General features: G+C 42.4%; 1 protein-coding gene across 1 annotated transcript; it reads left to right on the top strand.

Moving 5' to 3' along the window:
* Nucleotides 1–8945: 8945 nt before the first annotated feature.
* LOC139560031 (hydroxysteroid 11-beta-dehydrogenase 1-like protein) lies at nt 8946–12115 on the top strand (the record flags this gene model as incomplete). Its single annotated transcript, XM_071376527.1, has 5 exons — nt 8946–9143; nt 9247–9347; nt 9652–9740; nt 9956–10103; nt 10590–12115. Coding segments are annotated over 3 exons (303 nt in total), but the record flags the coding sequence as incomplete, so codon positions are not given.
* Between the last annotated feature and the right edge of the window lie 5580 nt (nt 12116–17695).

Below are 17695 nucleotides of genomic sequence, written 5' to 3'. Positions count from 1 at the left end.
CATCCACTATGCGGGTGTCTGCTATCGCCAGTTAATGCTTGATCTGATTGAATCTAGGCCGGCTTGTGATGACTGTTTAACAGTCTGATGGCCTAGAGATAGAAGCTGCTTTTCAGACTCTCGGGGCCAGCTTTGATGTACCTGTACTGTCTCCGCCTGCTAGATGGTAGCAGGGTGAACAGGCCGTTGCTCGGGTGGCTGAGGTCCTTGATGATCTTCTTGGCCTTCCTGTGATACCCGGTGCTGAAGGTGTCCTGGAGGGTAGGCATTGTGCCCCAGGTGATGCGCTGGGCAAGACCGCACCACCCTCTGGAGAGCCCTCCGGTTGCGGGAGGTGCAGTTGCTGTACCAGGCGGTGATACAGCCCGACAGAATGGTGCTCAATGGTGCATCTGTAGAAGTTTGAGATGGTCTTGAAGTCCAAGCCAAATTTCTTCAGCCTCCTGTGGTTGAAGAGATGCTGTTGCCCCTTCACCACGGTATCAGTGTAGCGGGACCATTTCAGGTTTCTCTGAGGAACTTGAAGCTTTTGATCCTCTCCACTGTGGCCCCGTGGATGGGGGCGTACTCTCGGCTGTCTCCTGTAGTCCACAAACAGCTCCTTCGTTTTCTTGACATTGAGGGAGAGGTTATTTTCCTGGCACCACTTTGCCAGGGCTCTCACCTCCTCCTTGTAGGCTGTCTCATCATTGTTGGTAATCAGGCCTACCACTGTGTCGTCAGCAAACTTGATGATAAAGTTGGAGACGTGCATTGCCATGCAGTCATGTGTGAACGGGGAGTACCTTCACCACCTGGAGTTGGCCCATCAGGAAGTCTAGTTGCACAGAGAGGGGTTCAGACCCAGGGTCCTGAGCTTAGTGATGAGCTTGGAGGGCACTATGGTGTTGAATGCTGAGCTGTAGTTGATGAACAACATTCTCACATAGGTATTCCTCTTGTCAAGGTTGGATAGGAAAGTATGAAGTGCAATGGCGATTTCGTCTTCCATGGATCTGTTGTGGCAGTATGCAAATTGTAGTGGGTGTCGGGTAAGGTGGAGGTGATATGGTCCTTAACTAGCCTCGCAAAGCACTTCATGAGGCAGGGGTGAGGCTGTTGATGTTTGTATGTCAGCATGTTGTCATTTTTATGTGTATGTTTTGTATTGTTCAATAAAACTTTTTTTTAACAAAAAAGAGCACTTCATGGTGACATTTAGATCAGTAACCTTTGCTTTCTTGGGTACAGGAACAATGGTGGACATCTTGAAGCAAGTGTGGACAACAGAAAACCGTTTTGTAATATGATTCTAGCAGGTAATTACTGATTGTTAGAAATAGTTCAATTGAGCAAAAGCTTTAATAAACACATTAAACCACACTTTGAACAATTGTTGTAAAATGAGCATTTCCTTGTTTTAGCAATGACTGAGTGGCAAACACGACTCCAACGCCATCATTAGGTTTGCTGACGACACAACAGTGGTAGGCCTGATCACCGACAACGATGAGACAGCCTATAAGGAGGAGGTCAGAGAACTGGCGGTGTGTTGCCAGGACAACAACCTCTCCCTCAATGTGAGCAAGACAAAGGAGCTGATCGTGGACTACAGGAAAAGGCGGGCCGAACAGACCCCCATTAACATCGACGGGGCTGTAGTGGAGCGGGTTGAGAGTTTCAAGTTCCTTGGTGTCCACATCACCAACAAACTATCGTGGTCCAAACATACCAAAACAGTCGTGAAGAGGGCACAACAAAACCTTTTCCCCCTCAGACTAAAAAGATTTGGCATGGGCCCCCAGATCCTCAAAAGGTTCTACAGCTGCACCATCGAGAGCATTCTGACCGGTTGCATCACCGCCTGGTTTGGCAACTGCTTGGCATCTGACCGTAAGGCGCTACAGACGGTAGTGCGAACGGCCCAGTACATCACTGGGGCCAAGCTTCCTGCCATCCAAGACGTATATAATAGGCGGTGTCAGAGGAAAGCCTATAAAATTGTCAGAGACTCCAGTCACCCAAGTTATAAACTGTTTTCTCTTCAAGCGGTACCGGAGCGCCAAGTCTGGGACCAAAAGGCTCCTCAATAGCTTCTACCCCCAAGCCATTAGACTGCTGAACAATTCATAAAAAAGTCGCCACCGGACAATTTACATTGACCCCCCCCCCCCCCCCTTGTACACTGCTGCTACTCACTGTTGTTTGTTACCTATGCATAGTCACTTCGCCGCCACCTACATGTACAGATTACCTCAACTAGCCTGTACCCCTGCACACTGACTCGGTATCGGTGCCCCCTGTATATAGCCTCGTTATTCTTATTCTTATTGTGTTACTTTTTTATTATTACTTTTTATTTTAGTCTACTTGGTAAATATTTTCTTCTTCTTGAACTGCACTGTTGGTTAAGGGCTTGTAAGTAAGCATTTCATGGTAAAGTCTACACTTGTATTCGGCGCATGTGACAAATAAAACGTTTGATTTGATTTGACTTATGTAGTGGTTTTAGTCCATTCTTGTACAGTTCAAGTGATTGACTGTCAATGGGTTGTCATTAGAAATACAATTTCGAAGGAGATTTGTTGAAGATAATCACTTGCGCTCTGTGGACAGGTTCACTAATAAGGAATAAGGAATGAAACATAAATGGTATTGAAAACATTTAATGTTTCTAGCTTAGCTTTTGTTCTTTGTTCACCTCGGGAAATAACAGGAGTAAAAATTGCACAGACCTTTGTAAAGCTGGACATTAGGTTTTAATGGGGTATTTTTCCACGCTAAAAAGGTTGATGTTGAAATTGACTTTTGAAACTAGCTTTTGTTTCGAAATGTTGAAGAAAGATAAATACCTTCTTAGTCATGTTCTCTCAAAATGCAATTTTTAATTTAACTCTGAAATTATACATCTATTTTGAGACTTGTCATTGTCCTCTCCTCTTGTGTTCTGCTCTATTATTCTCGCCGTGTTTGCTAGCTATTAAAACCGTTGTTTCTGTCATTATGCCAGTCTATCAGTCAGTGGCATTCAAAATCTCTGTTTGGAATAATATTTTAATTTGTAATGTTCTCTCCTCCCTCTCCTTCGTTGTTACAGTGTATAGTTTGCGAGCTTACAGGACTGTCAAGGCCTTCGGAGGAAATATATTTACGCTGTTATTTTGCAGCTTTCTACAAAAGTGTATTATTTAGTAAGCTTAGAAGTGTTGAATTCTCCGTCTTATCTGTTTGTGTAGCAACACTATCATGGATAATAAAATGAATATTTTCTGCACAAGGTGTGTATATGTTCCCAGCTCCTGGTACATAGCTCCCATTTCACTGTTCATGGAAATAGGGTGAGAGGAAGAAGTAGAATGAATAAAAGGAAGAGGGAACACAATTACATAGTGTTTGTGTGTCCGTGCATGCCTATCTGATGTGAAAAATATACAGTACCAGTCAACTCATTCAAGCGTTTTTCTTTATTTTTTACTATTTTCTACATTGTAGAATAATAGTGACGACATTAAAACTATGAAATAACACATATGGAATCATGTAGTAACCAAAAAAGTGTTAAACAAATTTGAGATTCTTCAAAGTAGCCACCCTTTGCCTTGATGACAGCTTTGCACACTCTTGGCATTCTCTCAACCAGATTCACCTGGAATGCTTTTCCAACAGTCTTGAAGGTGTTCCTACATATGCTGAGCACTTGGCTGCTTTTCCTTCACTCTGCGGTCCAACTCATCCAAAATCATGTCAATTGGGTTGAGGTTGTGTGATTGTGGAGGCCAGGTCATCTGATGCAGCACTCCATCACTCTCCTTCCTGGTCAAATAGCCCTTACACAGCTTGGAGGTGTGTTGGGTCAATGTGCTGTTGAAAACAAATGATAGTCCCACTAAGCGCAAACCAGATGGGATGGCGTAGCGCTGCAGAATGCTGTGGTAGCAATGCTGGTGAAGTGTGCCTTGAATTCTAAATAAATCACTGACAGTGTCACCAGCAAAGCAACCCCACACCATCACTCCTCCTCCATGCTACACGGTGGGAACCACACATACAGAGATCATCTGTTCACCTACTCTGCGTCTCACAGAGACTCAAATTTGGACTCATCAGACCAAAGGATAGATCTAATGTCCATTGCCCGTGTTTCTTGGCCCAAGAAAGTCTCTTCTTATTATTGGTGTCCTTTAGTAGTGGTTTCTTTGCAGCAATTCAACCATGAAGGCCTGATTCATGCAGTCTCCTCTGAACAGTTGATGTTGAGATGTGTCTCTTACTTGAACTCTGTGAAGCATTAATCTGTCCTGCAATCTGAGGTGCAGTTAACTCTAATGAGCTTAACCTGGGACGCAAACTGGTGAGGGCCTAAAAAGGTGACACTTTTTTTTTCTTTTTTCACCGAAACATGCAAAAAAATCACTGCACTTGGGTAAAAAAACATCTTAAAGTAGAAATCGAATGAAACAAACAGGCATTCTATTATTGCTCTATTATAGTGGCCACTATGGTAGACATTGATTAAGTGCACAAGGCTACACGTGTGCAAAAATAACGTTCACAGAGTAAAACATTTAATAACCCCCCCCCCCCTCACTCACACACAAGTTGTACTGTGAAGTTCAACACAAAATCAATATCTTTGGGCTACACTGCAGGTTATTACATTGTACACTTTCTGCCTGTAGACATCTGTTCTACAATGTGCCAGCCACAGAGCATGAGACCCTTTGTTGACATAATGGATCTCTTTCAGGCAGAGAGTACACCTGGCATACTCCTTTTTATCCACTGTATTGGAAAAGTGAGAAAGAGGGGAAGTGTGTGGTGTTCCTTTCACCTCTATAGTGGCATCCAGCTTAAGCCAGGCCTAGCTACACTTTTTTTTTTAAACCTTTATTTAACTAGGCAAGTCAGTTAAGAACATATTTTTTTATTTACAATGACATCTACACCGGCCAAACCCAGACAACGCTGGGCCAATTGTGCACCACCCTATGGGACTCCCAATCACAGCTTGATGTGATACAGCCCGGATTCAAACCAGGGTGTCTGTAGTGACGCCTCTAGCACTGAAATGCAGTGCCTTAGACCGCTGCACCACTCAGGAGCCCCAATCCACTTGTTTAAGCAGCGCCTCATTTTTACCAAATTCTCTCATTCTGAACATTAACATTAACCACATATTGTACAGGGAAAACATTAGTTCACAGATAGTAGTTAGTTCATTAGCTAGTTAACTAGTCAACATTTCACATAGATTGCCAGGGTCCAGTAAGCAACTAACGCGTTATAACTTCAGGATCGGCAAGGAGTCGTAACGTTATACCAGTTAAGTTAATACTATAGCGAATTGGTTAGCTCATCTGATGTTAGTTCATCTGATGTTGTAACGTTAGCTAGCTAACGTTAGCTGATTGACTTTATTAGCCAGCTAATTTCCCCACCATAAACTAAATTATTTGATCAGTTAAGTTGGCTAATGTTGCTCAACATTTCTCTGGCTAGCTTAACAATGCTAACAATAATAGTACTTGTTCCACCACACTTTCTCCCTCACCTCAAACTTTCCAAATACTAGTTGTTTTTTGGTTACAGCTCATGAAGTATGCTTCATCACCTTCTCACCCCGTCTCCGTAGTCAGGCTTTTCACCTACCTCTTCGTTATCGTTCAGGGGACACACTGCTGTAAATGGCAAACTGCCTTTCTACTCTCTGCTGTCTTTCCAGAGCAGGCGCTGATGCTGTAACTAGCAAATTGGTTGTCTCCTCTCTTCAGTCGTGTGCTGCATTCTGCTGTTATGTGAACGATATTTCGCAGAAAGCTTGCATCCCGGGGTAACTCTGGGTCTTCCTTTTCTGTGGCGGTGATCAATTGAGCCAGTTTCAATATAGCGCTTGATGGTTTTTGAAGAAACTTTCAAAGTTCTTGAAATTTTCCAGATTGACTGACCTTCATGTCTTAAAGTAATGATGGACTGTCGTTTCTCTTTGCTTATTTGAGCTGTTATTGCTATAATATGGACTTGGTCTTTTACCAAATAGGGCTGTCTTCTGTATACCACCCCTACCTTGTCACAACTCAACTGATTGGCTCAAACGCAAATTAACTTTTAACAAAGCACACCTGTTAATTGAAATGCATTCCAGGTGACATCAGATGACCTGGCCTCAACCCAATTGAGACGGTTTGGGATGAGTTGGACTGCAGAATGATGGAAAAGCAGCCAACAAGTACTCAGCATATTTGGGATCTCCTTCATGACTGTTGGAAAATTATTCCAGGTGAAGCTGGTTGAGAGAATACCAAGAGTGTGCAAAGCTGTCATCAAGGCTACTTTGAAGAATCTCAAATATAAAATATATTTTGATTTCTTTAACAATTTTTTGATTACGACATGATTCCATGTGTTATTTCATAGTTTTGATGTCTTCACTATTATACTACAATGTAGAAAATAGCAAAAAATAAAGAAAAACCCTGGAATGAGTAGGTCTGTCCAAACTTTTGACTGGTACTGTATATTAAATCCAATTTTATTTGTCATATGCTTCGTAAATAACAGGTGTAGACTAACAGTGAAATGCTTACTTAAGGGCCTTCCCGTCAATGCAAAGAGAAAAATAATAGAAGGATAACACAAGGAAGTAACAATAACTTGGCTATTTACACCGGGTACCAGTACTGAGTCGATGTGCAGGGGTACAAGGTAGTTGAGGTAGATATGTACATATACTGTATGTAGGGGTAAAGTGACTAGGCAACAGGATAGATAATAAGTCGTAGCAGCAGTGTATGTGATGAGTCAAAAGAGTTAGTGCAAAGGGGGACAATGCAGATAGTCTGGGTAGCTATTTGGCTAACTATTTTGCAGTCTTATGACTTGGGGGTAGAAGCTGTTCGTGTCTATGACTTGGGTGGCTGGAGTCTTTGAGTCTTTTGAGTCTAAATCTATGTGCCAACTTTACAATCAAAACAACCTTGGCATCTGGGCTAGATAAGGCTATAGTAGTAGGGCTCTATTCAATCTGTAAATTTCAGCGTGACAGCGTGATTTAAATTTAAAGGCAATATTCCCACGTCAATGGAGACTGCATTCACAGCGAAGCTGCGTACACTGAGTATACAAAACATTAAGAATACCTGCTCTTTCTATGACATAGACTGACCAGGTGAAAGCTATGATCCCTTATTGATGCCACTTGTTAAATCCACTTCAATCAGTGTAGATGAAGGGGAGGAGACAGGGTAAAGAAGGATTTTTAAGCCTTGAGACAATTGAGACATGGATTGTGTATGTGTGCCATTCAGAGGGTGAATGGGCAAGAGAAAATATTTAAGTACCTTTGAACGGGGCATGGTAGTAGAGCACCGGTTTGAGTGTATCAAGAACTGCAACGCTGCTGGCTTTTTTCACGCTCAACAGTATGTATCAAGAATGGTCCACCACCCAACAGACATCCAGACAACTTGACACAACTGTGGGAAGCCTTGTAGTCAACATGGTCCAGCATCCCTGTGGAATGCTTTCGACACCTTGTAGAGTCCATGGCCCGGCGAATTGAGTCTGTTCTGAAGGCATAAGGGGGTGCAACTCAATATTAGGAAGGTGTTCATAATGTTTTATACACTCGGTGTATGTCGGCTCAATCGGAAATTACCTTTAAATTTCTCTTGTACAATCTGTAACACTTCAGCGATAAAGATTGAATAGAGCCCTTAGTTTAACTGAGAGGGGTTGGGTTAAATGCGGAAGACACATTTCAGTTGAAGGCATTCAGTTGTACAACTGACCTGATATCCCCCTTTCCTCTTTCAGGGAAGACAAGCGGTAGGCTATACCTACTATACATTTGAAGAAGTGGACGTCATCCATTGGATGGCGAGAACCTCTCTTCCTGCGGCTTGCAGCAGAGTACCTACATAGGCTACCATCCTTTACAGAACCTGGTGGAGTTTTTAGAACATACTTTTTGACAGTTTTGATTTTAGATAGCCAAAAATCAACTCGGATATTGACACAAGCGTGATTTAAAAAAAAAAAAATAAGGTGTGTTACCTAAGCATCACCTGTAGCATTGAAATGGATTCAACATGATTATGAAGGGCAGGATGAAGACCATGTTTTTTCATGTCTAGTATTTGGCTGATGGCAGTCCTCTGGAAGGACACGTTTCTTCCAGTTCTCCAACAGTAGCTAGCCATGTCAGTTGAGTAGCAAGGCAAAGGGCAGGCAAAAATATTATTCAAGGTTTTGAATACACCTTTTGAGCTACTTTTATGTATATTCTTTCATTTTTAAGGCAGTTGTTGTCATTTTAATTTTCCATTCTTATATTCATTTGGACCTTTTTCTATTTCACGTACATTGAGATTTAATGCACTGATTTGACTGTTGTGATTATTTGACAATATAATGGAGCTCTTTCTGACGTGCGTGTTGGCTTCAAATATGTCGGACATTTGATGTGAGGGTCTTTATGGTAGTGATGATGATGATCCGTTCAACACAAATTCATGCTCGACCTCAAAACACCAACATTGTATCATATCCATTGTGATCAGATGATCTTCTAATTCCCGAACCGACTAGGTGAAAAACCTGTCGATGTGCCCTTCTGCAAAGCAATTAACCCTATGTAACCATGTACGCTGAGAGTTGGGAAGCAAGTTCAGGGAGTGAATACATTTAATAAATACACGAACAAAACAAGAAACACACCGACATGAAACAGCAACAATGACGACTGGGGAAGGAACCAAAGGGAGTGACATATAAAGGGCAGGTAGTCAAGGAGGTGATGGAGTCCAGGTGAGTGTCATTATGCGCGTAACGCTGGTGACAGGTGTGCGCCCTAACGAGCAGCCTGGTGACCTAGAGGCCGGAGAGGGAGCACACGTGACACCCTAATTGCTCCTGTAAGTCGCTGTGGATAAGAGCGTCTGCTAAATGACTAAAATGTAAAATGATCTTCCTCCCTCATCAGTTGTCTTCCTCACCCCAAGCAGCCTGACTCACTGTCTGTCTGTCCCTCCCCTCAGTCTGATCGTGGTGCCAGGGTGCTGGTGACTGGTGCCAGCACGGGCATAGGAGAGCAGGTGGCATACCGCTACTCAAAGATGGGTGGCCAGATCGTCATCACGGCCAGGAAGGAGCACGCCTTGCAGAAGGTTTGTGGATCTGTCTGACTAACTATGTACATCTGTCCTTTCTATTATGACCAGATGGTGACAGCCTCTTTACCAGTGTGTCATTGCTTCCTCTGTCCTGTAGGTGGCAGAGGACAGCACAAGCCTGGGGGCCCAGAAGGCTCTGTATGTGACAGGAGATGTGTGCCAGGCCTCAGATCCAGAGAGAGGGGTGAGGATGGCTGGGTAAGAACTGATCACTTAGATTAACTTCAGTCATTGTCTGTATTATGTTAAAGATTCATACGGCACATTAGTTTACATTTTCCAACTGTCTTTTTGTTCTGCAGGATGTCTTGACATCCTAGTTTTGAATCACATTGGATCCTCCCCATTCGCAATATGGAACGGAGACAGGGAGCACGTCAGGGAACTGATGCAGATACGCTTAGTTTTTTTTCTTTATATTAGGCTATACTTAGCCTTGCACCTAGCCAAGTGAGACAAGGCTATGCTATAGTAGTTTTTAATGTGTTGCTGTTTTCCAAAGGTGAATTTCCTCAGCTACGTGAACATTGCTTCTGCAGCTTTGCCAGTGTTGGAGTACAGGGTCTGTGATCGTAGTATCCTCTCTGTTGGGTGAGTACACAACACACGGTCTTATACAAATACAGTCTTATACAGATGCAGTATTATACAGATGCACACTACACTTGTACTCCTTCTACTGTATTGTTAGAGGGGAATAAACCCAAGATCTGTCCTTCTGTCTGAAGTACTCAGACAAGCACTGTCAATACTGTGTGAACTCACCAACGCTCTTTCCACCCTGTCTCTCCTTCTCTCCCCCACAGGTAGGATGACTACTCCGTGGAGCCCTACGCGGCCAACGTTTTCTTGTAGTGAACGTTTTCTTTGGCACCATACAGCATGAGCTAGCCATGCAGCACAGCAATGTATCTCTGACCATCACCACCTTGGGCCTGATCGACACAGAATCAGGTCAGACACACAAAATCCATTTACAGTCTTTTTTTTTATTTTTTATATGTGTTCTAGAGCTTTTGTCTTTTCCTACTGAATAAATGGCATTATGACTGGGTAGTGTGCGTGGTTGTGCTGGTGATGTTGAATGACTGGCCATGTAAAATAAACATTTTCAAGTGTCACCGTGACTTTACATGCATGAGTTGTATTGACTGCTTGTGTAGCAGTAGTTGGATATTTATGAAGGTACAATACCTGCTACATTTATAGTAGGCCTTAGATAAAGTAGAATGAAGTAGAAAACATTACAGTAGGTATCATGTAGGTCTTATCAAGGTGTCCTTACTCTATTATTTAACCTTTAGTAAACCAGGAAGTTCAATTGAGATGAAACCTGATCAAAACATTTAAACACATCCTGCATGTAGCATGCATCACAGTACCCTTAATGTCTTACCCTGCAGCGTATCTTTAATTTCCCATGTACTATCCCGCCTGCAGAGGCCACGCCTATATGATGGCCTCCCCAGCCAGCGATGCTGCCCTCCACCTCATCACCCGCCAGAAGAAGTCATTCTGCCCTGTCTACATTTACCTCGCCTGCCTGTGCAGACTGGTTCCCCTTCTTCAGAGACATTGTCATTGAGAACTCCTACACATACTGAAGGAGCCTCAAACCCCGAGTGAATGAAGCCCCTACTACACAGAGTGGGGCAGGGTAAGGGTCAGGGGGAACTTTTTTAAGGATAGGATAGAAATATAGAGGAGAGAGGGTGCTAGAGCAGTGGGTCAGATTCAAACCCATGCTCGCAGACGTTCACAGTACATATGATCCAGAGACAGTGACTTTCAGACAGCTGGAACTCCCAGGCCACGTGCTTCACCTACTTAAGGGAACCCTCATAGTTGTATGGAATGAGCCCACCTACTACTGTGACCACACAGGAAGCCCAACTCCACCTATGGTTGGATGTTGTATCTATATGAGGCGTTCTCATGTCTTCAAAATGCTTTCCATTGTAATGGTGGCGAGTGCTCCTTATCCACTAACCAAGGTGCAGCACCCGTTGTGACCAATCAGACTTATCTGGGGGGAGGAGGTGGGTGGTTAAATGGAAAGCATATCAGGGCGTAGAGTGACCATCGTGGCTATATCTCATTATGTGTGGTCACTAGTGTGCAATTGAGATCTGCTTTAATGATTTCAGACAGGCCCTCCTTAAGCCCCCTTCAGGTGCTACATGCGTGGACATCAAAGGATTTGAGTTCTAGCCACCGGTTCTTATAACCCATTCCTTTAATTAACATGCAATATTCTGTGTCTAGAGAATAAGGTGCACAATAAACTACGGTGCTAAGCGGAAGGTTGAAGTAGGGCTGTAACGTGAAGACCTCTGAAGTGTTGTGTGTGTGTGATGACACGCTCGACAGCAACGCTAACTGTGTGCAGTCATATGAATACAATGAATAGAACAGACACAGGTCTGGGTAGGCTATGTGTTCTCATGACTCATTGGGTCAAATGGAACAGAGGGGAATGCTAAATTGATTTGAAGTATTCCAGCTTGGTAACGGAGCATTTCAAAATGGCTTCTTTTATACAAATCCATTACCAATGCCCTTTGTCTCCATGGTCATGTAAATGCTGCCTGTACATTGTCTGTAGGTTCAAATCTGTAATGTGTTAGTGTGTCTAGGCTTTCTGCAAATGTTGATGAAGTCTGTTGATGTCAGATAAAGCAATTATAGAGGTGTTTTTATCTACAAAGTGTAGTCATAAAGTCATTTACCGTTGGTCTCCTGCCCTAGTTCAACTGTACCAGTTTTAAATGCAAGTCACATGCGATTACTAGGGGAAAATGGCTGCTTCTCATTTTTAACAGCTTGCCTGGGAAACTGATCAAAGCATGTTTGCGATGAGGTACCAAATTTCAAATGCATTTTCTGATTGTATGAAAGTGACCATTTGTACATGTTTTGTATTTTATCAATGTTCCAGTCTTGAATTAAATGTCTATGCTATTTCAGCTTACACATCATGATGGTTTTATTTGCATTTATAGTCATGCATGTTTATGCTGCAATTACACCGTGAAACAACACACACACACACACAGTAATATGCAGCAGACTGTAGGGAAGTGCCCTGTGCTGAGAGGCAGACTGGGACTTGTTGTTATTCTCATTGCTCAGCATCACAACAAAATCACTAGTCTTCCACACTGCACTAGGACCAGTTCTCTCTCTCCATCCTCCATCCATCCATCTGTCTGGTGTTTTATTCATCCCTTGCTTCAGCTGAAAGAGAATAATGATACAAAATGTGATAGCACAGAGCCTTGACACAGATTCTGAGGGTAAAAACTCACATTCCACTTGACATTTCACGTATGTACCCACCTAACATTTGTATTCCCGCTCCGCACATCCACATTTATACAGTATGCACTCAACATGTAAATACCACACTCTCCTATGCATACTCACACTGCATTTGGGAGCTGTAGTGGAACTCTAGTGGAAGATATAAAAAGTGACAAGGGACGTAGGGGCTAGAGGTTGATTTCACACTATCCTTTTCTCATTCCTGTGTTTCCTCTCTCTCTCTCTCTCTCTCTCTCTCTCCCCCATCTCTCCGTTCTCTCGGCCTATTTCTCTCTGAAGCCTGTTGACATTCCGTCCTGCCTTTGTTGTTCTAATGCCAACCTTTCAGCTCTTCTCAAAGAGGCAGAGGAGAGGAGGAGAGCAGGATGAGGGGAGGTGGAGGAGAATAGGGGGAGGGGAACATAGCACTCATAATAAACCTTATTTGCTAAGGCACTGCTACTGCATGGAGGCCTTCTTTTCTAGTCAAATTCTAGCATTAAAGAAATGGAGATGGCCTTCATTAGTATGCCCGATCTACATAGGTATTTATTCAAATGGTTCTATGTTTTCATACTGTAAATATGATGTTACATTATCTATACACTACAGTCACCTCCACTAATGACAGTAAAAAATAAACTGCACTGCACTTCCACAGCAAATAAATCAGATTGTTGTTGGCTTTAGACTTAATTTTCCATAACATCATCTGATATTTTTATTTTTCAACATATGCCATGCTAGCGTGCATGCATGTACACAGCTATAATCTTTGTCTTCCATCTCCAGTGTTTCACGGGCAGTGCTAGTAGCTATGCAACAGGACTGGGAGCAACTGGGAGAGGGGGATGGGGTGGGGGTGACAGTTTAGCAAAGGAAGAGAAGGGAAGGATGGGGGGAAGGGGCCTTGACAGTCGTTGTTGGCAACCATGGTTGGTAGAGAGGTTGGCTGATCACGAGCAGAGAAAGCCCTCTCTTAGGAGAACAGATTGACTAGAGGAGATTTGTCATCTTGTGTGGAAAAGTAAATTCCTCTTTTGCATAGTTATATTTGCCAAGACCTGCCTTGCCTTGATTTTCTGTTGGCAATAACATTTTAGAGTGAAAATTACATTCAAAAGTCAAATGAAACATAAACATATCAATGGCTCTTTTTGACATGAATTTCATGAACCTTTACACTTGAAAGTAAATGGTGATTTCAATATTTAAAAAAATTTCCAGATGAATTAAGGGTATTGTGTATATATTCTGAGGCAAAAGCCTACTCATTATATAATTACATGGTGTGATGTAGTTGCTAACAAGACCAACAAACACATTTAAAATCTGGTGGCGAATTTAAAAGAAACAACCTTTGTATTGATTGACCCACATAAATAGGCGAATAGACATTGTGAATGTAGGAGCTGTCCGGTGTCTCGGGCTGAATGACGCCCTACTTCATCTCTCTCCCATCCTCAGCATCAGACTCGCCTTTCCCTACTCCGGCCCGGGAAAAACCTGCCACCTGTTGCACGAAAGTTTCCCATCTAAAGCTGATTTTATTTTTTATGATATTCAACGTAAATGAAGATAAACTACGTAAATAGGCTACTGAAAGTTAACGGCTGCTCAAAACATTTTGCGATTTGTTCTTTAAAAAAAAAACAGCAACCGGTGAGGGAATATTTTTCTCGAGGCTCGAGCTATATCGCGGCAGACGAGCGAGAGAATTACAATATATTTCAGAATCACTCCAGTAAAGATGGAGTCTGCTCTTAATTTGTCAACGATAGATCACGATTTACTGTTTTCTCACACTGACCGTTTTCTTCTTTGGGACACATGCTGTACCATTAAACCATAATTGTGTGAACATGAAAATGTATCTCTACAATGACCACGTCGACGAAATGTTCTTAATAACCCGTTTTAAATAGATGTACATGTCTAAAATGTGAAATTGAGAAAGTCTGACTTACCATCATGTAGCGTAGCCTATACGGACCAACAGGGGTCTTCTTATGGCAGCACATCTCTCTCTCCGGCTGCCATTGAAACACACGTCAATCTCAGCTGTAAACCCTCCCCATTTGAGGTCCACGTATTGGTTATTATGATGTTACTAGGTAGCTCAGAGAGAGAGAGATTCTGTCTGTTTATATACTGTCCAAACACCAGAAAGGAGGTTGGATCAATGCAGATGACGACTACAGGAAGAGACCAATTGAGATTCGATTATTTTTTCTAGTGCTGTAGTAGAAAATCCAGGGTGCGGCCCTAACAAATTGTGACATGAAATTACAAATAAAAACCAATGGAGTTACACATTAATGATGTTAAACGCAAATAGGCCTACAAGCACATGCAAAAATGTATAACGTTTATTCATGATGATCATATACAAACAAGGCTGTTTGCAATTGGATTAAATCTACTATCATGAGAAAAGGTGAAATGCATTGGGCAATTATTCTTTACAGAGTATGGTCACTTTACACACAGGTGTAAGCCTGGAAACCACAAGAGGATTGATCATATTCATGTGTGGATACTGTCTTTTTCTAGCCAGTTGCAACTACCTGAACAAATAAATGAAATAGGATATAATATGCAAAGGATTTCAAGGGCGCAATCTTCAAATAAATTGTCAAACCTTCAATAACCACCTAAGGCCTACTTATATGTGCCTTAATATTGGGGAAAGTGCTCATCTCACCCCTCTCCCACATAAACATATTTGTAAAAGCAAAACCTACTTGGAAAATCCAAGTGGTGCTACTTTGCAATTCAACCCTAATTTTGACATGGTCCATACTTCACCCCTGATACCGCACAATACCTATTCACTAAACATTTTTAAAGACGTTTCATAGCCAGTGGAGAAATGAATGAATACAATTACGCAGGAGCATTGTCTGTAAAGGTCGCTCATAATTGTGAAGTCCCACTCACGCCTCAAGAGAGCCCTGAGCCATGCAAACTCAAATAGATGGACGCAAGTCTGCGATGACTGAGGATGCTGTGGGCGATGTTACAATCCTATACGGACACAACCTATTAGTAGGGACGTCAACATTCAGCTTGCTGCACAGACCATATTGGACGCTCTAGTCTAGGTGGTGGTTTTTCTGTGTTCGTTTTAACAGGACGTGCAACCTCATCTCTCCCCTTTTGCGCAATTAATTTCAACTTATTTATCGATAGGAGTGATTGACAAAACAGTGTTGCGTCTCTCTTTCTGTGAGGTGAGCCCAGTGGTTATTTTGGCATTAATATGTGTCACATATCAGTTTGAAAACTCATTGACTTAATAAAGCTGCATACAAACATGGTCTCTTTTTAGTTTTCTTGATTAAGGCAGCTCCAAAATGCAGGTGTTTCAGCCTAGCTCAATGCTTTCTGTGGTGGTGGGGCAGCCAGTGGAAAATATGGAGCTTAGGGGTTGGTAATTTCACTAGTTTAGCCGTGATTGGCTCAGTGTTCTGTCACTCATGGGGACACCTCGTCACCGCAACATCTATGAGTAGAGCTAGAACATTCAAGCCCCTTGGATGCTGCCACATTAGAAATGCCCTCAAGGTCATTGGCCACAGATAAAATGATGTCAAATCATTATCATTATATCTACCATAGCTTTGATTGGACTGTCAACATCATACTTTCAAAATCGTAGCTAGCAAGCTAGCAGTCATCATCATGAATCAAGTTGACAATCTACTGGCAAATCCTTTTCAATCCTTGTCACAATGAGAGAAATTATGAAGAGAAATTATAGATAAAACGTATTGTATCGGCCATTGGACATAAACATTACACAACAAGTTGGAAATCGCAAAGTTAACAGTGAGTGGTTTGGATGGAATCAGGGTGTGTGGTCCAAGTGTGGGTTTAAGGGTCTCTTTTCCAAGCTTAAAAGGATAAACATTCAACACCATGGGTCATAAAAGGTTGAAGACATTGACCCTGCTGTCAATCCAGCATGACTTCTGCCGCGTTCAAAACAACTGGAAACTCGGAACTGGGAATTATCAAACATCAGGGAGTTCAAGACAACTGGGAACTCTTGAAAAAAATTAGCTCCGACTGGGGAAATACGTTTTGAACGGTCATCCATCTCAGAATTCCAAATCAAGAATTCGGGCCTCTTTCTAGAGCTCCGACCTGATAATCACTGACGTCATGATTCACCCTTGTTTTTTACGAGTTGTCTTGAAAGCACCATAAATCCAGAGAATGCCAGACTTTGATGACAAAGTTTGATGACAGAATTTGCCCACAAGAAGGACCACCTTCCTGTTCAAGTGAGCACAACACAACAAGGTGAGTCCAAAAATGTATTCTATGCTGCTACACAAATTATGTAATTTGCCAGGGAGATATGTATACTGTAGCTAAGAAAGTAATACTAAGTGTATGTTGTGTAGTAAGCTGTTAGTTGCCCATATGCCTCACCTTAATAACTTGGTCCCTTTTCCCCTCCCCCTTTTCCCCCCTTTTCCCCTTTTCCCCTCTTATGACTTGGTGGTGCACATGTAGCCTATAGCCTGTTTTAGAGAAATGTAATCATTGAATATTGTGAGAGCTGTTATCGTCTGTTTACAGTAATCCCTCGTTTATCGCGGGGGTTACGTTCCGAAAATGACCCGCGATAAGTGAAATCCGCGAAATAGAAAACTTCTTTTTTTTTTACAATTAGCAACTATTACATGTATACAAATACAGTGACTCACGTGTAGGCCGTTTCACTGCTCTTCAGACTGGGCCGCTGCATCCTGACTGCGCTCTGCAGTGTTCTCTTCTTCTGAAGCCCGCGGTGCAGGTGTGTTTGTTCGGGAGAAGAGCATAGTGATAGGCAGCTGTTGTCGCTCTTTTTTCTTCTTTGCAAAAAGATCCTTGTACACCGACATGCCACCATCGATTACGTTGGAGAACTGTAATGAACGGCTCATCAAAGGGTCCCATTCCTCAGCTACTCGCTTAAGTTCAGTGGCCATTCGCACCATGGTTGCTAAGCGACCAAGCGTTAGTCCTTCCTTCCTTCCTGGCCAACTTAATGTAAATTTGCCAAGCTGTTTTATGTACGTACACATAACTGCACGAGACGACAAAATGATAGCACAATTCGTAGCATGTTTTGATACAAGAAGCGGGAGTGAGTTTTTAGCGAATCAGAATGCAGAGCACAATGCACCAAAAATAAATAAAAAATGCATTATGAAAATCCGCGAAATAGCGAATCCGCGATAAGTGAACCG

This window comes from Salvelinus alpinus, chromosome 30, assembly GCF_045679555.1.
Source record: "Salvelinus alpinus chromosome 30, SLU_Salpinus.1, whole genome shotgun sequence".
In the NCBI taxonomy this organism is placed as follows: domain Eukaryota; kingdom Metazoa; phylum Chordata; class Actinopteri; order Salmoniformes; family Salmonidae; genus Salvelinus; species Salvelinus alpinus.
The sequence above is the reverse complement of the archived record's forward strand: the minus strand, read 5'-3'. Positions and strand labels throughout refer to the sequence as shown.